This window comes from Rutidosis leptorrhynchoides, chromosome 6 (genome assembly GCF_046630445.1).
Source record: "Rutidosis leptorrhynchoides isolate AG116_Rl617_1_P2 chromosome 6, CSIRO_AGI_Rlap_v1, whole genome shotgun sequence".
NCBI lineage: Eukaryota > Viridiplantae > Streptophyta > Magnoliopsida > Asterales > Asteraceae > Rutidosis > Rutidosis leptorrhynchoides.
Window position 1 is genome coordinate 38,534,366 of NC_092338.1, and position 12,915 is coordinate 38,547,280.

At 34.6% G+C, this 12,915-nt stretch overlaps 2 protein-coding genes and 1 pseudogene across 3 annotated transcripts; 1 reads left to right on the forward strand and 2 right to left on the reverse strand.

Moving 5' to 3' along the window:
* Window positions 1-1,394: 1,394 nt before the first annotated feature.
* LOC139853566 (uncharacterized) lies at window positions 1,395-1,895 on the reverse strand. The gene has a single exon (XM_071842952.1). The coding sequence runs from the start codon at window positions 1,893-1,895 to the stop codon at window positions 1,395-1,397; it is 501 nt and encodes a 166-aa protein (XP_071699053.1).
* Window positions 1,896-3,817: 1,922 nt separating this feature from the next.
* LOC139853567 (nifU-like protein 2, chloroplastic) lies at window positions 3,818-6,001 on the forward strand (annotated as a pseudogene).
* Window positions 6,002-6,657: 656 nt separating this feature from the next.
* On the reverse strand, window positions 6,658-12,443 carry LOC139851968 (ribosome biogenesis protein BOP1 homolog). Of its 2 annotated transcripts, none has more exons than XM_071841163.1 (19): window positions 12,358-12,443; window positions 12,128-12,273; window positions 11,605-11,710; window positions 10,975-11,123; window positions 10,738-10,892; window positions 10,476-10,593; window positions 10,243-10,344; window positions 9,955-10,105; window positions 9,729-9,837; window positions 9,530-9,632; window positions 9,275-9,425; window positions 9,052-9,184; window positions 8,766-8,863; window positions 8,612-8,682; window positions 8,467-8,527; window positions 8,057-8,284; window positions 7,426-7,510; window positions 7,160-7,338; window positions 6,658-7,052 (listed from the first exon to the last, which is right to left on the reverse strand). In XM_071841163.1, the coding sequence occupies exons 2-19, from the start codon at window positions 12,254-12,256 to the stop codon at window positions 6,967-6,969; spliced, it is 2,214 nt and encodes a 737-aa protein (XP_071697264.1). In that variant the 5' UTR covers window positions 12,257-12,273; window positions 12,358-12,443; the 3' UTR covers window positions 6,658-6,966. The 2 variants fall into 2 exon arrangements, with proteins under 2 accessions (XP_071697264.1, XP_071697266.1); XM_071841165.1 differs by having other exon boundaries at window positions 12,363-12,381.
* Window positions 12,444-12,915: the final 472 nt, after the last annotated feature.

A 12,915-nucleotide genomic window follows, 5' to 3' on the forward strand; every position in this document is an offset into this window, starting at 1 on the left:
AGTTTTAGGAACTGTGGAAGGTGAATCTTTAGTTTGTGAGGTAGGATTGTATATTTAGAGATGCAGGAATTGACTGGATGTGTAGAAATGGTTGTATCAGATTGTTTAAAAGGAAAAGATTGCTCATTGAATCGAACATGACGGGCTATATAAATATGATCCGACTTTGGGTCGAAACATCGATTGCTTAAAGGTGGAGTAAACATCAGATTTGAGTTTTAATGGGAAAAACCACATAAATCGTGAAAAGTGATCAACACACAGCAAAAAGTATTTGTGACCATCGAAGGAGGTAACAGGCGCAGGTCCCCATACATCACAAAAGACTAAATCCAAAATGTGCGAACTTTTATAAGTAGATGGTAATAGATAAAGTTTAGAGGATTTTCTAACATTACATGAATCACAAAAGGTGGTTGTAAACTTATTTTGTAAAGGCAAATGATATTTAGATAACATAGACTTCAAAAGTTGTGGATGTGGATGTTCGAGTCTTTGATGCCATGTAATTGAAGATGCACGGGTAGTGGAGAATGCTACTTTGTGAACTGGTGAAGACTGAGGAAGATGGAAGGAGTAAAGACCACCATTACTTGGACCCGTGAGGAGGGTAGTGTGTGTAATCTTGTCCTTCACAGCAAAGAAAGTTGAGTGAAATTCAAAATACACATTGTTATCAAGACAAAACTTTTGTACAGAAAGTAGTTTATGTTTTATTTCAGGAACATGAAGTATGTCTTTGAGAGAAAAGGTTTTGTTTGGAGATGAAAAATGTGAGGAACCAACGTGTAGAATGGGTAAACCCTTACCATTGCCAACATGTAGATTGTCCTCACCGTAGTTGACCTCGGAGTTGCCAAAGTTGGATAGCTCTGGAGCAACATGATGACTAGAGCCTGTGTCTGGGATCCAAGAGGTTGACGCTTGGGAGCGATATTCTGTAAAGTTGGCTGAAGGTGACTGTCGTCTCATAGTAGCAGGGTTACGATTAGGACATTGAGATGGGATGTGCCCAATCCCACACCTGTTGCATGTGCCAAAAACTGTGTTTTGATTAGAAGCCCAGTTAAATGAATTTCGATTACCTGCTTGATTTCTATTGTTATAGTTGCCTCGTCCACGTCTGTAATCACGTCCACGACCACGGTTATTGCCAGATCGGTTAGTGTACATGGCTTGTGCAGCCGGTGTATGGGCAGGTTGAGCTTGGAGTCCAAGTTGAGATAAAAGCAATTGTATGGCTTGAAGCTGATCTGTTTGTGAAGCGGGCAAGACATTATTAGGAGCTGGTGAATTGCGACTTTGTGTGCTAGTCGTGAATGCTTGAGCCGAAGGAATGTCGGGTACAGATTTCTTGATCATGTAGTCGTGGTCTGATAGCAGACCATGAAGGTCTACAAAGGTAGGGGCTTTTCGCGGTCCAGAAGGCTTGATTTTAAACCGTTGTATTCCTCTCGTAGTCCTGATATAACTAGCATCACCAAATCTTTTTCTTTCATCTTTTCACCTATGTTAGCGAGCGCAACATCGTATTCTTGAGTCCTAGTTAGGTAATCTGCGGTTGTTTCATCTGGCTTCATCTGTAGTCTGAGAAGCTGGGTTTTCAAAGTGTATTCTCGAGAGGAAGTGTGAGGAGCGTAGGCACGTTCAAGGGACAACCAGAGATCACGAGACGTTACTCCTTGAACATGTTGGAATGATGCTTCGGATATGGTAGAAAGGAGGAGCATTCTTATATGAGCATCATTAGAGACCCAATTAATGTAATTGGGGTTTGGTGGTTGAGACTGTGTTTCTTCATCTTTTTCTGATGATGGTACATTTGTAGGTGGACAAGGGATTGTGCCATCAATGTAGTCAAATAATTTGTTGGTGACGAAGAACGGTTCAACCATGGTCTTCCATTAACCATAGTTCGTGGAAGATAAGGTGAAACCAAATTTGTGAGAGTTGTGTGCGGCTTTCTCTGTTGGAGTAAAGGAAGCTAGCATTGCCATTTTCAGATATAGAAAAAAAAGATAAGGTAATAATAATTTTTTATTTATTTATTTTTTTTTTGTCCTTTTTTTTCTTTTTTTTTCTTTTTTTTTTGGTTGTCCTTTTTTTTGTTTTTTTTTTTAACTTAAAAGAAGATAAAAAAGTAAAAGTAAAAGTAAATATCTAGAGTAGGTAGGAGAGATATAAAAAGAAGATAAAGGGTTTAAAACTTCATTCTCTCTCTTTCTTTTTTTTTACTCTCGTTCCAGACACAAAAATAGGACAGGCGGTGTACAGTGGCGGCCGGCGGCGACCGGCGGTGAATAGTTGCCGAAAAAAGCTGAAAATTTCAGCGTTCGGTCGGAATTTGATTCCGAGCGTATTGGTGTTGGCGGTTTTCTCTGATTTTGGCCGGATTGATGTAGATCGAAAAAGAAAGTCAAAAATTTCTGGCGGCTGTGGTGGCGCGTGTGGTGGCAGTTGCGGCTGAAATACTTGTGCGTGTGTTCGGAATTTAATTCCGCATGTAGTTGTGTTGGTAATTTGGCTGATTAGGGTTGTATTGAGTTGCGGTGATTTTGTGGGTTACCGGATTTAGTTGTTATGACCTGAAAAAGCTCGTTTCTGATGTGAACGTTCCGACAACGCTGCATTCACAGAGCATACTTTGAGTTTTAAAGGTCAGTTTTTTTTTTTTTGTTGTTGTTGTTCCGGAACTGCTGCCGGAATAGTAGCTGCCGGAATTGTTACCGGAATAGTGGCTGCCGGAATTGTTGCCGGACTTAGGCCTTTACAGCTCTTGATACTATAATAGATGATAGAATAGAGGAAGAGAGATATTGAACTTGTATGTTCTGTGTGTATTATTCAGAGTATTGTGCCTTCTATATATAGAAGGTGTAATTACACTAAGTATCCCTAAACTATAACTTGAACATAACCTTATACAATTATAATTGTCTAATATTCGGTAGTAATGTAATTATGTATATGTATTGCCACTTTAGTTGTACTATAATTCCTACCAAAAACTACTTGAAACAAAAATAAATTGCAAACACTTAGCAAAGCAAACAACACTTACCATGAACTACTTTCATTCACCCAATGCCCTAATTTCTTATCGAATTCCGTTCTATTCTACGTTGGAACTAAAACTTAACGAAATTCGACCCTCTCATGACCAAATGGGACCTCAGTTTCCACACTTAATAGTCTTAAATTAAATATGGAAACATGTATATAATCCAAATCCAAAATCAAGTAAAACAAAAACCTAAAACCAACCAAATATAACTCCAAACCAAACAAATATAACAATACCCAAACCCTAAACTAAAAGAAACGAAAACTAACAATTTCAAGTCTAAATCTTTAATCTGCATAGACATTGTATAAATTAAAAGAACCTGCAATATATATTAAAACCAAAACCCACAAAAAAAAAAAAAATTTGTTTAACAAAAAGGTGAAAATTAAATGTTAACATTATTCGAGTTGAAGAGATGGCAACCTGGTAGGGTTTAAGACTTCAACAAAATAATCACTAACGCATAATACCCGAAACTTAACTGACTGATTTACCTGATCGAAGTCGTCATCAAGGTTCTAATTTCAAGTTTTAAAAGCTAATACCACTCAAAGAAGCGACATCTGGTATTTGGTTACCTCAATATTAAACGACATCAGGTTGCATCGGTATAGCTGCCGGAGCTGCCATTGTTGATTATATCAAACCCTGAACAAAATTTAACGCAGATATATGTATAAGTTGATCTGAATCGATTTAGAAAAGAGTATATGTGAATCTATACCTGTAGACTGTAGAAAACAGAGATGAATGAGGAAGGAGAATGAATTGGGAAAAAGGAACCGGCTGTGATTTTAGGGATTAGGGTTACACTATAGAAAATATAAACACGACTGCTTTTTTTATTTTTTGTTAATTTTTTAAAAATTTAATTAATCAGTGATAGTGACATTATCAAAGTGTCTTAGATTTTTTTTTTTTTTTTTTTTGATTTTTTTTATGAAAGAAAAAGATTATTTATAATGTCATCATTTTAGTAATTTAATAGAATAGAATATATAGATAGATACCATATAGACAAAAAAAAAAAAAAAAAAAAAAAAAAAAAAAAAAACCCTCAAAGAAGCCCATTTGTCACCTCCCCTGTTGGCCAATGAAATTGCTTTATCATTTACGCAAATTATTACGGAGTATATAGTTAAATATACACATACCCTTTTTGTATTAAAAAAAAAAAAAGTAAACGTTGTTTCTGTGGTAGTGGATTGAGTATTAAGATGCAAGGGTGCTGAAATTTTGAGTTATACGTCATCATGTTCATACGTCTTTACAACTAATAATAAACCTAAAACCCTAGATCATTACTCACAATCATCATCATCATCTTCTTCGTATTCTACTAGACTAGTACTAGTAGTATTTTACGCAACCGGTTTACTAATTCGAGGTCCGGTTCTAGGTCATCCAGAATTATTCGACTTACATCATTGAACCGCTCGAAAGGTATAATTACAACTGGATAATTATATCTAGTTTGATAGTAAAGCTCAATTAGGGTTTTGTTCGTATTATGCCTTTTGTAGAAATTGGAATAAGTTCAATTATTATATATATATATATGTATTATGTATTATTTATAGCATTGTGCTAGGCAACATTTGAATATTATTGATAGGTCAGGTTATATGATGTATTAAAGGCTCTTTCAAGTTTCAAGCCCTAATTTTTATTATTTTATTTGTTGTTAAGTCCTTCCCTGTTAGCACATGATAACTGGATAGATGCTCATTAATACAATCATGTTATTATCAACTTTTATTTACTGCTCACTGATAACTAGTCACAGATCAATTGAATAATGTAACATATAAGTTTATAAGCTGTACATTAAATCCGAATATGTTACTGCAAAGGTATAGGTTGTGAGTTTTAACACATTATAAACAAGTGTATGTTCATTACAAAGACTCTTAACTGACATAATCGTATGCTATTAGTAATGGTTGTTAAACCAATTATCTGTTGCAGTTATAAAGGCTGTTGCTACTCCATATTCGGCTGTGGAATTACCTCTTACAGCAGAGAACGTTGAGAGTGTATTGGATGAAATTCGACCGTATCTGATTGCAGACGGAGGAAATGTAGCGTTACATGAAATCAATGGAAACATTGTACGCTTGAAGCTACAAGGTGTTTGTTTGTGGTTCTTGTCCAAGTTCTGTAACCACCATGAAAATGGGCATTGAACGGCGTCTGATGGAGAAGATACCTGAAATTGTTGGCGTTGAACCAATTCCGGATGAAGAAACTGGTCTTGAACTCAATGAAGAAAACATAGAAAACTTATATTAACACTCTATCTTAGTTTTTCACATCTTAATCGTTTTACAAAACTGAATGAAGGAAACGTTGTTGATTTAAGTATTTGAAATACATTAGGTGCTAGAAGAAATACGTCCCTATCTTGTTGGGGCAGCAGGCGGATCGGTAGAGCTGGTGTTCATAGAAGAGCCAATAGTGAAGGTACGCTTAACGGGTCCCGCTGCAAGTGTAATGACAGTAAGAGTAGCCGTGACTCAAAAACTACGTGAAAAGATACCTGCTATAGCTGCTGTTCAACTTTTACAGTAGATACGTTCATATGCTTTATCTGAAACCATACAAATACCAAATAGCTTGAAACACATGAAGACAGTGAAGAAGTGTTGTTCAACTTTTTCTGTGATTTTTAAGTAATTTGTTGATAGAGATAAAATTACCAAAGTATATGTATGTTACAGAAGTACAGTTTTTGTTATTCAGTAAGATGCATATGTTTATTGAATCTTCTATGGATGATAGCTTTAGGTCTTCCACCTGAATGAACTGGTTTCTACAGGCTTGGAATATGTTGCCGAGTTATGTATAGGAGGTAGTTAGAAAGATAGACGAGTCGATCAATTATCAAGTACAATTGCACTGACATTTGAGGATTTATATCACTCTAAAGTTAAGAAAGAAGAAACTTGTTCTCCTTAAATAAGCACATCTATTTGTGTTTTGCTTTGCCATTATAGAACTTTCATTTACCTTGTTAAACTTGTTCATGTTACGAATTACACCGTGTACTTTGAGTGCATCTATGTTGCTCGAACTTTTAAAATACCTCATGCGAATTGAAGTAAACGTAATTAAACTCGAGGCTTTCACATAAAATGGCATTATATAAAGTGATTGATATGTAAAGAACAGCTCAAGTCACAAGGATACAAGTTATCAGCAATACAGTTTCTACCTGTAAAGTTTATCCAAAACTTATCAAATTTTAGTTGGATTTTTTTGGGTGTAAAAATGAAAAATATATATAGAAGATACAACTTTCTTTAAAGATGGAAGAGTCTAAACGAAACAATATAAACTCAAACCCAGAACTCAAAACGAACAAAAGTAACACTAACACTAACTAAACAAAGATGCAAACACCGCATAATGCTAAAGACAAAAAAAGCAAAAACACCAAAATGAACGAAACAAAAGAGCGCTAATTCTAAACCCACTAACAAACCCACAACTAACATTGAGTTGTAGCTCAACTGGTAGTGGCATGCCTCCCTTAGCGAGAGGTTAGGAGTTCAATAATTAAAATGACACACACATTGTGACATTGATGAGACAATAATATCATATAACTTTCATTTGATTAATAAAATTATTATCTCAAACAACTTCCAGAATAAGATAAAACTGAATTCAATCTCACACAATTACAGCATGATTGATCTTGTGGGAAAGTTGAATAGACCATCATAACATAAGTGAATCAAGACAACCATCACCCCACATTCATCACCTGGAAGCCATTGACTTCCAATTGTCATATACATAAATTATGAAAGCATCAAGTGTGATTCGTTTTTTAAGCTTCCGCTATCAATACAATGGCAAAAGAGTTTGTTACTAATTCTTCCATCAAAACTAATCTAATGGCAGAAGAGCTTGATTACAGAATCAGCCCCGGCAGTGAACAACCATGGCTGCCTTGGGTGGAACTTGCAGTCCAACACACCTAACAAATATATATGCAACAAATCAGAGCAGGTGACATTTGCAATAGTGCATGTTATATTAAAAAAATAAAAAAAAATAAATGTTAGATTTATGCTAGGAACTGACCTCTTCCGTTAACACTTTCATGGCCACGAAGAATCTTCAAAGGAACAATAAGAGGGTTCTGATTTAAATCAGAATATACCATGCCGTGAAAAACATATGCTGTGCAATCATCACAAGCTGATGCAAATAGAGGGTAGTTGCGATGGAAAGCCACGTTTGTTATGTCTTTTTTGTGGGTTCTGCATTAACATATGATAACCATTAATACCTTACATAAGATGCAAATATAACCATGTTAAGCCCATAAATGAACAAAAAAAACATACTTAAGAATCTTGTAAGGTTTTGATGAAAGATCCATGTCAAACCAACATAACTTTCCGTCTTTACTTCCCACGATTACATTGTCTCCTGCAAGAAGAGAACATTTGCAAGTTACAACCACATTAATTATGTAAGTCAATAACAACGTTTATAGATGACAATCATAATTCTTATTAAAATAAATAGTATTAGAATATGCAACATTAGTATAAACTATATCTGGCAATCAAGACCCATACACCAAAAATTTGAGTCCACTGAGTCAACCATTTGGGTACATTGGGTCTCGATAAAGCAAAGGGAATGGGTCCAATATGGACGATCTTTAGTCATTCAATATGTTAGAAGGTCCATCTAGACCCGTTGAAACCCAATTCCAACCCATTATACAAAAAAATTTAAAAAGCTAAAAAAATAATAAAAACTATTTTTTTAAAGTAATAAAAAATACAAAATAAAAATAAAAATATTCTTTAAAAATAACCTTTTTAAGAAAAAATGGGTCTCGACCCAACCCAACCTGTTCGACCAGTTTGAATTTTGAGACCCGTTCGACCCATTACCCGTTTTGACCCAAACCCATTTGGGTCTCGACCCAACCCGACCCGTTTGCCAGGCTTAGTATAAACATACCACCAGGATGAATAGAGACAGATGAGATTTCCCGAACCCCAGCTTCAAGCTTCTTTATAAACTTCTGCTTTACCAGATCGTAAACACGAACATTCTTTTTGGTTGCAACAAAGAAGACCGATCGTGTTGGATGGAAGGTTGAACACACAGGTAGACCATGCAACTTGAATGGTAATCTTTGGGTAAGTTTCTTCGAGAGCAGGTGTATTAGTACTGATCTCGACTCACGTAAGCAATTAAGTCAAGATATAACAATCATGTGATCAAACCACATACAAGCCCAGCAAAAAGTTTTGAAATTCTTACAAAACATGTTTTTTGGTTTGTGTTTAAAATGCCTTATCACCCAGAAACAGGAAAATTATTTGAAATGAGTAAGCAATATAAACTGAAAATATGAAAAAGGATATCTGCAGGCATGACAGTCGAGAAATAGTCTCCTTTTCGATGCCATTCTACTGAAGATACAGTCTGCAATAACAAACAAGTTGAAATGTAAATTAAACTTAAAATCTTTTTTATAAAATTTTGTGGTACCAAATAATATAAAAGTACCTTAAAGTGCTTGATCCGAATTCCCTCATATTTATCATATTGAGACCAGCTTACACTGGACCCCGAGCTTTCTGAAAAGCAGTAAAACCAACGTTTCAGAAAATTCAATTTAGTACAGTAATAAAAAAAAAAGATTTATCCAAATAAAACTAACCAGAATCATCAGGTGGAGTTTCAACGTGCAGAAGATCTACAATCGTCTTATTTTCTTCCTTCTCTAGGCCAGTGTTCAAAATAAAAACATCTTGTCCCCTGCCATAAAATAATATAATATACAGATATGAATATAAATACACACACACACACATGAATACAGAACAAAAACATCTTGCACCCTGCCATAAAATAATATATAAATATACAAATACATATACATGATACACACACACACACACACACACACACAATGTTCACCCTATAAGATAAAGGCATAAACTTACATAACAACTGCCAAAAGAGGGAACTCGGGTAAAGGATTCCAAGCAACATGGTGCACAGGTTCACCAAGTTCCCAAATCTTAATACAACGACCAGTTTCAACTTCCCAAATACGAACTGTTCCGTCATGTGAGCCTGAGAGAAGTGAAAAAGTTAGTCGAGATCCCTAGCACATTTCAAATGAATTGCAAGGACAGAAAGATATTTCAATCAAAAAAATCTTACCAGAAGCAATATGTTGGCCTGTGGGGTCGGTACAGATTGATAAAACTGGACCCTTGTGGCCCTTGTACTCGAGATAACACGTTGTTGGGTAAGGTTGAAGATCTTTGGGATTTGGAAGCTTGGGTTTTAAAGATTCAGGGTCTATATTAATCTGGAAATATCAGCATCACATCATGTTATACTACTAAAACACAACTACTACGAGTTGTAAAGAATAATTTGCAGAGAGAAAAATCAAGATTCTGACACACTTACACGCTTCTTTCGTGCCCTAGGGCACAAGTAGAGATCCAAACAACGATCAAAAGCTTCCCTAACACTCTTTTCATAAGCTGGTACACTTCTCAAAGATGTGAATCTAGCAGATTAAAAAAAATGTATATATTATTAGTAGGCCATGTACCAAAACTAACAAAGAATCATTATAATGAGCCTCTAAATAGTGTTAAATTACTGTTTTGGAATAAACTTAGGGCGGTCCTCCTCAAACATGAGCTGATAAGCACTAATCTCTTCTTGTGTGGGAATGTATTCCAAAGACGGATTATACGATTCCTCATGCCCTGTGCAAGTTACAGTTCAATTTTGGTTATTACAAGGAACATGTTATGCAGTGAACCTTGCAATGGCTTATGGTATATAGGAATAAATCTATAAGAAGTGAACGAAAAAACTGAAACCTGGTAAATTAGGCTTTGGTGCGGGTATATACGATAATCCATGTCCTGATTTATCTGTTTCATCACCCCATAAGTCATATTTACGGAGTTCTTCTTTCGGCTTGTCAAGCTTAATCCACCCTTTTCTAATTGCCCTGATATATTTCACAACCTGGTCCAAAAACAGTCGGATAATGAACAGATAATACAATTACTTCCAATATATAGAGATTTGCAGGGATACACTATACTTCACAGCAAACATGAATGTGAAATACCAATATGTAACTTGTTCTTTAAGTAATGTACCTTTTTAGCTTCCCATTTAGAAGGAATAAAACGCCTCTTTGGTTCTGGAGCATTTGAAAGTGGATGCTTAGCACCATCCCAGGCAAACCAATCAACATAAGGCTGCAAAAAGGGTAGAAAAAATGATTAAAACCTAAAAAACCTTTGAATCAATAACAATCAAAAACACTATAAATCCCATTACACAACATTCATTGTAGTTTCACATGAAATAACAACAAAAAGGCACCAACCGCGTGAGGATCAAAGTCTGCATGAGGTGCTTTTCCTTTCAACATTCTGCGAATAACCTTAATGTCTTCTTTGGTAAGTACTACTTCTTCATCTTCAACATCATCCATGATCTTACGCCTGAAATAAATTATAAATTATATGTCTTATAGCTTAACCTATAATTTTTCACATTCAAAATTTCCAAGCAATAGCTAATTATAATTTATAACCAGCAGAAAGAAGGAAAAAAACAGTAATTTTGTGAAAAAGTTCTCCACCTACCAATGTTTTGAGTCATCAGTTCTAGCTAGAAATGAATCCAATTTATCTAGTCTCTCCTTTTTCTTGATTTTCCTTCCAGCAATATCGTATCCAATATGTTCCTCATCATTGTACCACTCAAAAGGAACATCTCCAATAGTGTTACGAGGACCAACCTATTAAAAAATAAAACATCAAAACCAAACATAAAGTGTATCAAAAGTCAACATGTTACAAACTAGAAGTATTATAATGAACCTCATCTTCTGATGAATCACTCTCGTCAACTATTTCACGAGAATCCTCACTTTCACTTTCATCTCCTCCATCGATACCATCTACTACTTCACGAGCATCATCACTTTCATTTTGATCTCCATCACTATTTTCATCATCATCATCATCATCATCCTGCATTATAACAAAAGAGATAGCCAGATATAACATTACTGAAGATGAAATTGGCTGAGCTTTTTTAAAATCTCATTGGCTTATTATATTTTGTAACACCTGGAAAGCCAGTCAGATGTTTTTTTAAGGGGGCAATGGAGGTTTAAATAAATTATCAGAAATAGTATAAGACATACAAATAAATTGGCATACCCAAATAATTCTTAAAAATACATTTTAACATGCATAAAAGAGAGTGAGGGCACAAGTATTTGATGATCTGATGACCAAAATAATAGAAGTTATTAAAAAGACATCTAATTCCATCTTGAGATTAGATTAGCAGTATCTGGGTGGCTCATCAATCATTAGATTGTGGTTTCATGTCTCAATTGAATTGATAGATAGGTGTATATGGTAGGTATTATGGGTGTATGAGTCTTTGTATTTCAAAAAAAAGATACCTGTACTACTCATTAAACAGGTAATTACTATATACCTCATCGTCTGAGTATTCACTTGATTCGGACCCTGATTCTGATGCTGATTTTGATTCCGACTCTGAACCCGAAATACTTGCAGACTCATCACCATCAGAAAAACTCTACAATCAATCAGATATACCATCAACAAACATACCAACACATATCAATTCTTGCAATATTATTGAACCTTCTAAGTGCACATAACAAAAGTAAATAGAGTAATGCTGACACACAGCCATTCAAAACTATCATATAGAAAACTACTAAAAGAATTATTAACCATCTTTGTGATGCATATATTCTTCTAAAGTTCATAATATATATCCATAATGAGATGTCAACCAACTGATTGTTTGTTAACAACATATTTTTATCATCAATCTCAATTCGCTGCAATAAAAAACTTAAACAGCAATCTGAAATAACAGAGCGCTGCCTGATAAGATCAATTTGATTCTAAATAACTTAAAATTCTATTCAACAAACACTAATTGCTGCAAATTGAAATTATAAATACACACAACAATGAAATATACCTCATAATCATCATCAGAAACAACGGGACTAACTATACTATCGCCTTCAGAATCACTAGCATTCAATACTTCTTCTTTCTCAATTGGCTTCAAATCCTTTTGCTTCAATTTTTTCCCCTCTTTCTTCATCTTCTTTGTTTTAGTTCCTGTACGGACGGATAAAAGTAAAGTTATGAAATTGTGGAACTGTAGAAAAGTTCACTATTAAAATTAATTAATCAGCCTTAAACCTAACGGATTTTAAATGAGCCTCGACGGCGGAGGTAGAGTGGGGTTGCCGGCGGTGATGCGGAAGCGACGGTTCAGCAGGGTTTTAGAACAACAAAGAAAAGCCCTAAAAATATTTATATTTATATGGCTAAGAGAAAACGGCAATAAATTATGTTTTTGACTCTTAAGTTTTGAAATTCTTAACTCAGCCACAATATATTCCATTCAGGTTTTTAAATTTTTTGTCTTTGATAGGGTAATTTTTTTTATTATTCAATATTACAATTACAATGTTAATTAACGAGTAAAATAAATCTGTTCGTTCGATTAACGGTCGGTAATTTTGATCAGTAAGTGATTGTTTAATATGACGTTTAAAAAATATAATAATGGAAAAGAATGAAAAAATATTATAGAGAATAGAGAAAACACATTAATTTTTTTTTTACCAAATTACCCCTGAAGTTTGTTGTATTCACGAGCTGCCACTATAAACAATGATAAGTCATGGAAATTAGTTTTCTATAAAAATTCTATAATAATGATGTCATTATTAACATATTTCTTTTGTTAAAATA